The sequence below is a fragment of the Martes martes genome (genome assembly GCF_963455335.1).
Source record: "Martes martes genome assembly, chromosome: 1".
NCBI classification, from domain to species: Eukaryota; Metazoa; Chordata; class Mammalia; order Carnivora; family Mustelidae; genus Martes; species Martes martes.
The window spans coordinates 94,273,379-94,287,174 of NC_137888.1; the positions used below are offsets into that span (position 1 = coordinate 94,273,379).

General features: G+C 39.8%; 1 protein-coding gene across 1 annotated transcript in view; it reads right to left on the reverse strand.

The window, feature by feature from the left end:
* The window catches only part of PLD1 (phospholipase D1), a 194,295-nt gene that overhangs the window by 35,837 nt on the left and 144,662 nt on the right, over positions 1 to 13,796 (reverse strand). The window contains exons 20-21 of the mRNA XM_080828133.1: positions 9,712 to 9,822; positions 7,194 to 7,282 (exon numbers count right to left, since the gene is read on the reverse strand). Coding sequence (XP_080684259.1) covers positions 7,194 to 7,282; positions 9,712 to 9,822 — 200 coding nt within the window. The remainder of the gene's footprint in view (positions 1 to 7,193; positions 7,283 to 9,711; positions 9,823 to 13,796) is intronic.

Sequence of the window (13,796 nt, forward strand, 5' to 3'; positions counted from 1 at the left end):
AGCGCAGTAGCCTTTTTCAGACTTCAATTTTCCCAGCTGCAAAGGAGGGGGTTGTCTAAAACCATAGCTAGTCCACCAGAAATGCTGGCCCTATTTAGCAGTGACTTCGCATATCGTCTGTGCAGCGTTATAGATGACGGCATGATAGATATTGGGCATGCACACGCGTGTCATTTTTCTGTGGGTTATCTTTTGGAGACACAAGCTCTTAAATGTAAGGATGCTGAAGGTTAGCCCAGCGTGTTGAAAACTTCATTCTCGGCTTGATAAGCTATGTCAGGCAAGCTCCCCTGTCGCCCCCAAGTAAGATCCTACAAAATGATTGCTGGCCTCTGCCCTGTGCTACTCTTTCACCTCTCAATCTTCTGAGATCACCATTTCTATAATTTTTGGAATCAAACAAAAGCCATTAAGTGATCTAAATCAAATGTCCTCCTCCCATAATTTCATGTCATCTCTGCCCCAGGGTAACCTCTTCTCAGGGTGTTTTACAGAGCTTGGACGTTGGCCCACAAAAAAAAAAATAAATAAATAAAAATATGAACCCAGCAACTGGCATGCTCAATCTACATGCTTTTTGTTCTTTCTATTATAACCGTAGTTTAAATTTCTTTAAGACAGTGCTTCTGAAACATACCCAGCATGTCCTTTCAGCGTGGTACACAAATTATAGGATATGGTAATAACAGGAGGCAGACTTTTCTGTAAGCCAAAGAACTTCTTACCTATCAAGCAATTACTTTAAAAAAATAAAACGTTCATCTGATTTCTTCATTCTAAAATTAAAGTTATTTTTCATAGATTTCTGGGAGGCTTACTATTAAAACATTTCTACTTCCCCTGAAATGAGGGCCACTTTGTAGCTGAGTGGTACAGGGCATAAGTTGAATTTCCTGAAGACGTGGTTTCAGTCTCAGTTCCACTCATCAATAGCTGTGTGACTCACGCCGGTTATCTAACCTCTCTGGGCTTCACGGCCCCATCTGTAGAATGGGAAAAATTAGGCATCCACTTTGTAAGGTAGGTGTAGGAATGAAACAAGGTAGTGCGTGTTACGCAGTTCGAATGTGGAAAGACTCAGAAACTACTTGGTAACATGATTATTCAGTTTACAACCACTGATTTCAATGAGAAAGCCTATACACCATCAAAGAATAATAAAGGAAAATGAATGCCTAAAATTAAAACAAATTAAAGTGAAGCTGAATTCATTTAATGCTACAGAATATCTTCTATTTTATTTTACACTGGCGGTGGGATGTTTATTGAAACAATAATAAGAAGTCCAAGAACGGATTCCCAGGAGGAGGAGGAGGCAGCTACGGACTTCTGGTAGGACACCCCAGGACAGTGTTTTCATACTGTGTCTCTGCTTGTCACAGGATGAATAAGCACCCATGGTAGGAAACCAAAGTAAGTTTTACTTACCCAGCAGTCGCTATTAATAATTTCAACCAAGGCACATTAAACATCTCTTTAACTAAAACACTTGTTTCTATCATAAATATTAATTCTGAAACAGTTGATTTGAGTATTGTGCTTCTTTATCCTTTTATCCCATTCCCACACCTACCTTACGAAGTGGATGCCTAATTTTTCCCATTCTACAGATGGGGCCGTGAAGCCCAGAGAGGTTAGGTAACCGGCGTGAGTCACACAGCTATTGACAAGTGGAACCGAGACTGAAACCACGTCTTCAGGAAATTCAACTTGTGCCCTGTACCACTCAGCTACAAAGTGGCCCTCATTTCAGGGGAAGTAGAAATGTTTTAATAATAAGTCTCCCAGAAATCTATGAAAAATAACTTTAATTTTAGAATGAAGAAATCAGATGAACGTTTTATTTTTTTAAATTTATTCAAATTTATAGTGAGCCACCAGATTTCCAGAAGATGAATTTCCTGGAAATAACCTAATCATTTCTCACATGAACTGATGTGTTATGGTTTTAAAACACTTTCACGTTCGTTCATGTGAGCTAGGTAGAACAGGTATGATTTTCTCTTTTAGCCTGAGAAAAGTGTCAGAAAGGTCAACTGACAGGTTGAAAGGTCACATGCCTGTAGGTAACAGAGTTGAAAAGAACCCGAGTCGCCAGACACCTGGTCCCCAAATAATTCCGGATTCCCCATGCCACCCACTCCTGGGCAAACTGCAAGCACTGTCTGGCACTGTTCTACCATTAGAGGAAGCAGGAAGGATTTGAGCAATTTTCAAAACTGTGCATTTTTCAATGTAGTTTAGTATTAAAATGTGGAGGCATTAAACCGATGGCCTATTTTCATTGCATGTGTCAACTCTGTTGATAAGAATGCAAAATGGGCTCTCTCACTTCCTGTTTACCAAAGCAGCAGAATTATGTGTGGCAGGTTTCCAGAAGCAGAACTGTTTCATACTCAGAAATCATTTATTCATGGCACACTATGTTTTAAATTTCCACCTGGATCAGTTGCTTCTCTTTCTCTTGGCTTATGCAAACATGGTATAAACCAGATGATCTCTTCTCCCTGGTCTCCAGTCAGATTTGAGTTGTCGAAGACCGGCTTCCAGTGGCTTGAGAGCTAGTCTCAATTCCAGGACAGTTTTCCTTATTAGAGGAGACCTTCTGTTTTCTGTCTAGATTGCCACAGCGACTCTTGGTTTGCCATAGGATGAACAACGTTCTAAGGCTCTGGGTCATGGATCAGAGTGTGAAGTCTTCGCAAAAACTTGTTCCTGCAAAGCATTATGGCTGTTGAGAAGGAACCAGGAGGAAGCGAGGAAGGCAGAGAACTCACTTCAGGGAACTGGTGTTTCCTGGATTCCAACACTGGCATAAAAATAAAGTCTCAGCCCAGTCGAGGGAGTTGGCAATTAAAAGACTCTGATCTTTCCAGGGTGGGAGGGACCTGGACGAGAGCCTGTGTTCCTTGGTCAGGCCTGGCTGAATGCTGACTGTCATTTCCCTCTGTCTGCTTTGTATAGATTCTATTCTTTTTCCAACAGCCAAAATTATACTTGTTGCTAGGCATGTGACATTGGCAGGGAAGCTCGGAGTCTCAGAAGAGTAGAGCACAGAAGAGTCAATGAAGGAAGCAAGGGGGTGAACGTGGGCAGGGCACTCAGCGGCCCTCAGTGAAAGGGGGGTGGGGAACATTGCCCGCAGGCTGCAGGATGAGCTCTTTTCCCACCTCTCCCTTTCCTAAGAGTACAAGCTCACAGACTTGAAATTATCAAATGAAATAATATTTTACCATTACGATGAACACAGGAGGTGAACAATAATGTGGGGCTAAAGGGAAGGGGGAAAACGTAAAATATATTTCCAGGATACGTGTGTGTATCCATGAAAAATTTTATGTGTGATATACATACCCTCTGAAATGTGACTGTCAAAGAAAGGGAGATGATGGAGAGATCAGAGCTAAACAACAGAGTTAATTTGAAACTCAATGGACTCATTTCCCATTTTCTACAGAGCAGTCTTGAAATTGCATCTTTAATGTGCTCTCTGAACTTCCACGTGTGAGACACAGTCTGCAGCAGATGCCAGGCTCCCGTGCTATCTCACCACAGATCCCTTTTCCTTTTAGAAGCAGCTCACGGGATCACTGGGAAATGTTCAATCAGAAAATATCTTAAAGTTCCTTCCAGCCCTGAAACAGTATGATTTCAGAAGAAGTCCAGATTTTTTTTAAAGATTTATTTATTTGACACACAGAGGAAGATCACAAGTAGGCAGAGAGGCAGGCAGAGAGAGAGGAGGAGGCAGGCTCCCTGCTGAGCAGAGAGCCCGATGTGGGGCTCAATCCCAGGACCCTGGGATCATGACCTGAGCTGAAGGCAGAGGCTTTAACCCACTGAGCCACCCAGGTGCCCCAGAAGTCCAGATTTTTAAAGACAAATTAGGATGCTAAAGAAAAATGTTCTTTCAGACTTCCAAACCCTTTAAAAACAAGTGTTATAGGTACTTATTAATGTATATACTACAGGGAACTAATAACTTGGATGAGTGAAACTGAGATTCATCCTACTCTCTTTATTAGCTGATCAGGGTCACCACATTCCTCATTCGCCACTCAGCCCAGTGAGCTTATCTGTCTGCTTATCGGATTTCTGCAACTCATTTCAATTTCATGAAGAAAAAAATACTTTTTTGTCAAATGTGCTTTACAGAAAAAGTGGATACTTCTGCATCAATGAAATGCAAGAGCTGACAGAAAGATAATTTAATTTTGTAAATTAGACTGGCATGATGCAAGAAATCTTTGTGTGTATGTGTTATGTTTAACTGTAAACAAGACTGTTTTTAAGTCATCTTGGAAACAGATCCCATGCTCACTATCTTGAAAGAAGTATGTAAGAGGGCAAAAGATAGAGGTCACCTGGAAAAGCACAGATAGTTATTAATACTTAGGACCACGCACGCTGTTCTCAGTGAGTACTGAGCAGTCTCGGCCGTGCCCTGGAGTTACCCGTGGACCATTATGAAACACAAGTGACTGGGCCCCACTCCAGGAAATTCTGACTCAGCAAGTCTGGATCAAGTCCAGCTCTCTGGATTTTTGTAAAAGTCCAATGGTGAGGGGTGCCTGGGTGGCTCATTTGGTGAGTGTCTGACTCTTGATTTTGATTCGGGTCATGATCTCAGGGTCATGGGATTGAGCTCTGAGTCAGGCTCTACACTGAGCATGGAGCCTGCTTAAGATTCTCCCTGCCCCCTCTCTTTAAAATAATAAATCTTTAAAAAAAAAAAAAAGTCCAGTGGTGATTTTGATGTGTAGTAAAGGGCAAGATCTACCATATACCTTGCAGGATGTGGCGGGTAATGTGATGGGTTACCTAAGTGCCCTGACCATGGGCTCAACTGCTGCGCGTGTTGACTGCTAACTACTCACAGTGAAGTCCTTCTCCAGGAATTGCCCTCCTTGCCCTCACCCAAGGTCATGTTTATTTCCTCAAGTCAGCCTGTACCTGATGACTGGTTAATTGGGGGGCCAGGACAACAAAGGCCTAACCCACTTGCTCCAAACTGTGGCAACCCTGCAGGGGTCTTAAATCCTACCTGTCAATGAACTCAAGTCACGTGGTATGGGGAGAGGCACTGGGTTGGAAGTCCAAAGGCTCGGGCTCAAAGCCATTTTTGCCTATTACTGTTAGTGGCTTAGTCAAGCGACATCACCTCTTGAATCTAACTCCACAAATGGGGACAGCAACGATAATAACAGTAATAATCACAAGGACTACATGATACACTTTCAAGAGTAGTTGTGAAGGTTCAGTAAGAGTCTCGAAACTACTGATCATAAAAAATACTAGTAGTTACTGTTGTAAAATGTTCTTAGTTCTAAAAATCCCCACTATTATGTGAAAAGAAAAAAAAGATACTAAGATGCCATGTGATGCTGGAAGTAAAACGGTATTTTAATCCCCAAATGTGTATGTACTTAACATTCCCCACTGCATGTGTTCAAGGAATTTAAAAGGTAATGGTGTTGTTTATTTTGTTGCCTTTACACAGCGCCAAAAGCAGCCATGAAAGTAGTCTGGACGGAAGGACAATTCGGTGGAGAAAGAACAGCCTTTTCAACAAGTGGTGTTGGAACAACTGTATATCCCCAGGTAAAGGAATGAAGTGGGGCCACTACCTCACACCATGTATGAAAAATAACTCAAGATGAATCAAAGACCTAAATGCAAGGACTCAAACTATAAAATTCTTAGGAGAAAAGAAGTGTAAATCTTCATGATCTTGGATTAGGCAGTGATTTTGTGGCTATGGCACCAAAGCTTAAGCAATAAAAGAAAAGACAGATAAACTGGACTTTACCAAAATTAAAAACTTTTGGGTTTCAAAAGATATTATCAAGAAAGTATTAAAGAAAACACCCTGAATAGGAGAAAATATTTGTAAGTCATAACTCTGATATGATACTTGTATCCAAACTATATAAAGAGCTCTTACAACTCAACAATAAAAAGCCTAATTAAAAATGGGCAAGAAATGTGAATATATATTTCTCCAGAGATAATACATGAAATGGCCAATAAACAAACAAACAAAAATGCTCATCATTAGTCATGAGGGACATTCGAGTCCAAACCACAATGAGATATCATTTCAAACCCATTAGGATGGCTATAATCCAAAAGAGATAATAGTAAGTATTCACAATGATAGAGAAATTGGAGCCCTCATACATTAAAGGAATGTAAAATAGTGTAGCTGTTTTTGAAAACCTTCTGGCAGCTTCTCAAAACATTAAACATAGAATTACCATAAAACCCTGCAATTCTACCTCTAGAGTAATAAAACTATGTCTGCATAAAAACTAACACAGAGTATTTATAGCAGCATCAATCATAATAGCCAAACATTAGCAATATCCCAAACATCTACAAACTGATGAATGGGTTAGGAGAATATAGTATACCCAGGAAATGGAATATTACCTGGCAATAAATATAAATGAAATACTGTTAACATCCTATAACATAGGTGAGTCTTAGAAACATTAAGTGAAAGAAGTCAGTCACAAAAGACCACATATTGTATGATTCCATTTATATTAAATGCCCAGACTAGGCAAATCTATAGGGAAAGAAAGTAGATTTGTGGTTGCAAGAGGATAAAATAAGAAGTAGATAGTGACTGTTAATAGACACAGGGTTTCTTTCTAGGGTGATGAAAATGTTCTAAAACTGACTAGGTTCAGTTGCACAACTCTGTGAATATGCTAGAAGTCACTGAATTGTACACTTTAAGTGGCTGGATTGTATGGTATGTGAATTATATTTTAATAACGTTGTTATTAAAAAATAATCCCATGCACTGAAGAAATAAGACAGAGGGTAACAATCATTTAAATATAACCCATGGAAAAATACGATGACTGTTTTGCTTTGATTTTTAAGTGAACACAGTTCACTGTCTGCCACTAAATAAATCAAATCACAACTCCAATGGCATGGGAAAGAGACTGGCCAGGAAAAAATGACTATGCCCTGGAAAAATTCCGATTGCTTCAAAAATGGACTCAAAACTCTCAGCAACTGAAATCAGATTGAAGGAACCGATAATCTACTGCTAGCTGAACCCAATTTATGCCTGCTAGGAAAAGACAGTATTATAACACGGGCTTTCCAAAGTCATTTTAGCAGTAAATGCAAGAACATTTGCAGTAACCACTCCTACCCAAATGCCAAACCGTTACCTGTGAGCTTTCAGTATCCTCTGTGCAATGGCATCACCAATCTTGTTGAACACAACTTTGTCATCAGCACAGCTGATGAAAAACTGGTTCTATGAGAAAAAGAGTGACCATGTAAGTCTTTCTTATCTTAGTGGCATATAGTATATATATGGAAAACGTGCTCTTTAACACTACACTGATATTTATTAAAAAAACCATTTCACATAGCCTACATGTTATTATTACTAAAATCATTTATGAAACCAAATGACAGAATAAAAGAAGCTTCATCTCACTCTGCGCCTCATGCATTTCAAGGTAATGTCACATGTCAGATCTCAGCCTAGTGGGAGGCTATGCTATTATTTCATCATGTGAGTTCTTTGTAGCTGACATCTTTAGGAAGGTAGACATTCCAAATTTATCAGCAGAGACCCTAGGTTTATAAATTCACGTGTTGTGTAAATGCTCATGATTTCAAGTCCTATACTGGTAAACTTTCTGTCTCATGCTAAATTTACCTTTCTAACGGAGTAGATGGCAGAATCCTGGTCTAATATTCCCCATCCATTCTCTATCATTTCCTAGTATGTGGTTTTGCCTTGTCTCATTCATTCAGGTCACTAATTATTTCTGAACTTCTATTTTAAGTAGCTTCAAATCAACTTCACAAGTATGTTTCATACATATAAATAAACCAAGAAACTGGAAAAAATGTTTTTCTTTTTTTCTTTAAGTAACCTTCACTCTTCATTGACCTCTTAAACACTATTTAAAACTCTTACTAAAAAACCCGGGTACAACGTTATTATCATAATGGTATAAAAGATTTAGCTGCTGCATAAAGGAATGCTAGTAATTAGGTACAAATATGATCACTATTACATACTTCCATGCATTGTTATAATACACCTGTAATTTATAAGTATAATCATCATAATCTTTCCTAATCATCCTAAAGAGACATAGAAGCAATGACTCAAACTGTGATTATCATCCCTTTGCCACATCATCATTTTTACTAGTTTACATGTTTTTATACATAAGCGCATAAATCTTTAAACTGCCTCCATAAGACAACCTTACAGGAGACATTGCTCAGGAACTCATCTGAGAATGTGTCTTCCCCTCAGGCATCCAACAATAAACATTTCAGTGGCAACCAAACCATGTTTGTTTTCTGTATTCGTATTACAATTCGTATTTATACGTATTACAAATACATTCGTATTTTCTGTATTTGTATTGTTTTCTGTATTCATATTACAGAAGCTTCACATTCCTCAGCAGCTGCGAACACTCACGGGCCACGTGGCACGGCCTGTTCTCCTCTTTTGGGGAGAGCAGGTTAGGTAGGTGCCAACCACGTAGCTCGGCTAGAGGCGGAAGAGCTAGGTCCGTGCCCACAGCCATGTGTATCCACATGGCATTCCAGAGCTCACTCAGGACTGCGGTAGCACTAATAAGGAAGGCTGACTTAATGCTACTAAAAAGAGATAAAGCAAAAGGACTCTGGATAATGGATGAGGCAGCGGTTGACATCGTCTATTGTGATGGTATAACTGATGGAATTATAATACTAATTGTATTAGTACTGCAATGCTCCAGACTTTGATAGAGTTTTTTTCCTGTTGTGTTGTTCCACCTAGGATGCCATATTGCTAATTTTTTTCAATCAGCTTCTCTTTCTCCAGGCCTGTGAAAGAAACAAAGCTCTAATTCTTTCCTACTTGCTCTTTGTGATTAGTCACCGTGTGGAGGGGGAGAGGGGAAGGAACTTGGGGCTAGGATGGTTTCTCCAGGAAACCCATTTCCCTCCGTACATTTTAAAAAATTCAATGGGAAAGACAAGATGAAAATAAAGAAGGGAGTTGTGCTCTGATTTATTTTTACATTATCATGACTGTGACTTCTGATTTTTTTTTTTTTCAGGATTTTCCATGTGCTCTGAGCTAGGTTTGTATCTACTTTGAAGTGCAGTTAAGGTTCCCAAACTAAACTCAGTGTCCCTAGGTTTTCTCCTCTTCTCTGAACACAAAATCTGGGATCTGATTATGCTTTAAAATGAACAATGGTTCATACAGGATTGAAGAAGGTGGAACTTGCCCTCAATATTCTCCTCTCTTCTTTTTCCATGTTGCTTTCCCTGCATGCTCCCTATTCCTATATTGCCTAACTGGTGGCATCCAATTTTAGCAACTTACCCTTGTGTGCTCTCCTGACACAGCACACGCCTCCTACTTTGACCCCGCAACTCAAGACAAACAAAAACTTACTCGTCCGTCTTGTATTTCTGGCTAATAATATTATAGTGAGTTGACACACTTTAATAACAAGAACCTGGGGGACTACTACTAGAGTCCCCAGTTGATGAAAATGCAAAGTACATGTTAGGTATGCTGGGGAGGTAAAAATTCAGGTGACTCGAATTTGCATCTCAACATTAATGTAGCAGATGTGAGTCTGGGGACCCTGCAGTCTCTGTAAGCTGTTTATGGGAAGGCAGGCTGTCCCACTAATTTACATGAGCGGGACTTACTTCTATATAGATATAGTGCTTGCTGTTCTCTATCACGTGGAGGTAGGCAGCGTGGATGGACTCTTCGTGGTACTTTATACCAGCCGACCAATCAGCAGCAGAGCGCAGCAACTGCAAAGCAGCAATCGGAAATGGAAGTGAGCAAACAGTTGAGAGGATGCCAGACGTATTCATCAAATGAAATCAATCCTTTTTCGTCTACACTACCAAATGAATATATCCTCCTCCACCCACGACTGCTTTCATTCAAAACTGGGAACCATAAAGTGTAGTTTCTACAGAGTATTTCAGAAATACCTCTTCCAGTGGTTATGCGTAGGGCAACCACTGGTGTTCTTCTTCCATGATGGTTCCACAATTACACCAGAATGCCCACTGTTCTAGGGAATTTAGTAATAGGACCACTTTTACTCTCCAGAGTGTCCCATGTTGAACCATACGATAGGGTCACCCTAGCTCTGACTATGTGCTGATTCCTTTTATCCCAAATAACACTGTTCAGATTAATACATTTTAAAACACAAATAGGTTCATTTAGATATATAACCTTGATGCCTTTAATCAGCTGATTCTTGGGTATCTCCTCATTGCTCAGCTTTCTCATCATACTGCCTCCCCCATTCAGACCCTCACCTGCTCCCGCCTGGATTTCATGAAGACCCTCCAGCTCAGATACCCGAGTATATGTTAAGTACACTCATACTTAGCAAGACTGCCTAGTTCAAAGCTTAGCCCAGCCCCTCAGTAACTCTGATCTTGGTCAAGTTTCTCAACCTCCTGGTGCCTCAGATTTCTGTTCTATTAAATTGAAAATCTACTTTATAGGGTTTTAGGGAGGATTAGATGAATTATCAGGAAGCATGCAAGAGGCCTACCACCTGGCAAGTGGTATGTAATGTTTGCTATTATTAATGAAAACATTAGAGGATGCATTTGAGCTGTGGCACACTGGGTCAGAGCTGCTGCAGAGAGTGTGGCTGTGCCTGGGACAGTGGACCAGAGGATATACAAGCCTTTCAAACTAAGAACCACTGTTCATCACTTTTTCCAGTATTCTATGACTGCAGTAGACAGTAGAGAGTAGGTCCTCAGTAAATATTTATTAATTGATTTTCCTTAAGTAATAGCATGACATTGCAGAAGAATCACTGTAAATATAGATTTGCTATTCCTGATTTGAAATGAATATGAAAGTGTCTCTCATGAGGTCAACTGAAATTAAAAACAAAAGAATGGCTCCACATTATTAGGAATCTGTAAAGTGATCCAGTATGTAACTGGTTTTAGGTCTGTGTTCATATATAGATACATATGTGTGTGTATATATATGAAAGAGCTCATAACATTCTTGATCTAATCAGTAACTTTAAAAGTTGCATCTCTAACACTCAGGAAATTCAAATTAGTACTTACTAACATCATTGAATTAATCCTCAAAATCTTACTCTTTGGTATAAGGTATTAATTACAAAATAATTTCCTTCAAAACACTTATTTAATTTTATCAGATGAATATGTGCTATTGGAAAGTTTTAATTGTGAGCAGCAATAGTCAAATATCTCAAAAGAAAACACAAGGAAAACGAATAAGTATGATCCACACTGGGAAAATACCCTGATTTCACATTATCTCTAAGGAACTGCATTATTGTCCATCAGTAGAAATGATGTTTGTTGTTCTGAGCAAATAGAAGTTTCAGCTGCTAGTCCTCTCAAATTTAAGTTGAATTTGGTTGCCAAGGGGCACAGCCCTGAAAATGTAGGCTACCTCGAGAAGGTTCTTACCCTCTGCTACACATACTATCAGGTTCTACGGAACTCTGGAAACAACGTATAAAATGGCAGCCTATGCTGGACAGATAGGAACCCTGGTTCAGCTCTGCCCTTATCAGCTCTTTCACTTTCAACAAGTCATTTTAATATCAGGGAGGCTTGATTTCCACCACTGTACAACTGAGATCTCTCTCTCTCTCTCTCACAGACACACAAACACACAGACATGCGCATGTGCCACAGCTGCTGGGTGAAGAAATAAATCGCCTAACACCCACAGAGCTATGGTATGGGGCACGTGGTAGATATTGGATGTATAGGATTAGAGGTGAAGTTTATATACCACCTTTAGTGGTCATTTCTCAGTGTTCCCCTCAAAAAGAAACATGCTTTCCTTTCTCACTCTCCAAATTTGCCCAGATTCAAAGATTTAATAAGCTCATTAACATAAGATATAAATGAGGAGTGCCAAACAGATTTCAAGTCTAATCATTCTGAAGTAGTTTCCGGAACAGCTATGCCAAAAAGAGACTCCTTGGAACGAGACACACTGGGGAGGAAAGCTAAGTTTGATGGTGGACAGCTCCATGAAGGGAAAGCAGGCAAGTCACGTATTTGCCATCTTTCCTATGAAAGATACTGGTAAATGCTTCCCTTTTAAGAAGTAAGTCCATTTGTAAGTCAAAAGAAGAACCTGAGGGAGAGCATAAGCAGCATGGGGGTGGGGGAACCTGGTACCCATTAAACCAGAGCATGTGGGAGGTTGCCCCCCTCCCGGGGTGGGGGTCAGTATTATCAATCCCATTGTCTGAGTCCAAACTCTAAAGTCATCATTTTGTATTCAATTTGAACATATCTTTTAAGTAATACAGAAAAAAAAAATAACTTGGTATTACTCTTCATTTACTATTATTCTAAATAGTTAAAATCTATCTCCACAAGAAAAGCTAAAAATACAGATTTCCCTTTGGTCCTGCCTCTACCCTTGAACCAGGGACTCTGAGGGGATATACAGATGAACTCAACTGCTACATGCTTCATGGTCTCAAAAGTTTGTAAACAGCCAGAAAGGCCAAACCCATTATGACTGACTCCCTTCTATTTTAAATTTAAGATTTACTCTCTTCTTTTTCTTAACTGGTCCGACCAACTTGTCCTGCATTTGTTTTAAACCGTGGAACTCAGACAAGCCTCAAACCCTTGCTTACATGTGCAGAAATGGGCCTTATACGGAGAATCAAATCTAACCCTCACTTTTCAAACCTCAAGTCTGAATACACAATTTTAAAGCATATAAAAAGACCATGTTTCTAATTTTATGTTTTAGCCTCTAAACTCTTAACTAGAACCGGTCATTTTCTTTTGTACCCTGTCCTATTTTTTAACTTAAAAGATAGGCTTCTCAAGCAAAATAGGTGAAGGGGATTAAGAGGTCAAACTTCCAGTTATAAAATAAATAAGTCACAGAGATGGCATAGTGGATAGAGTCAATGATATTGTGATAATGTTGTATAGTGACAGGCAGTGGTCACACTTACCATGGTGAGCACTGAGTCATGTACAGAATGGCTGAATTGTTTCATAAAAATAGATGGATACATAGACAAAGAGGCAGAGAGAAAGGTAACCTTTTCTTTTACCAAAAGGCCTGATCCCCTTATATACCATGGGCCCACATTGAATATATGGATTAAAATTCAGAAATCTCTTCTTGAAGGAAAACTTTCAAAACTTTCTTAGAATTTGCCCCAAGTTGCTTTTCTCTTACTGTAATGCTTTCCTTTCCTATAAATTCAGCACATATCTTAATTTCTTTCTATTTCCCCAAACTCCCAAGTCAGTCATGGACCAGAGACTGTTAGGACAAGAGCCACTTATATGTGTCTCAAGCAGAAGTTGGCTTCCATGGAGAAGCCCATCAGTGGCACGGGTCACGAGACAAGGGAAGCACTCAGACGGTTGAGCCTTATTCTTCCAGTCTGTACTGAGGAGAAAAGCAGGCCAGGAACACCAAGGAATGAACTTTGTTCAAGAATTTACCTCATATGGGGCGCCTGGGTGGCTCAGTGGGTTAGGGCCTCTGCCTTCGGCTCAGGTCATGATCCCAGCGTCCTGGGATCGAGCCCCGCATCGGGCTCTCTGCTCAACAGGGAGCCTGCTTCCTCCCTTCTCTCTCTGCCTGCCTCTCTGCCTACTTGTGATCTGTCAAATAAATAAATAAAATCTTTAAAAAAAAAAAAATTCACCTCATACTATATACTATATATATACACACACACACACACATGTATATATACACATATATGCGTATA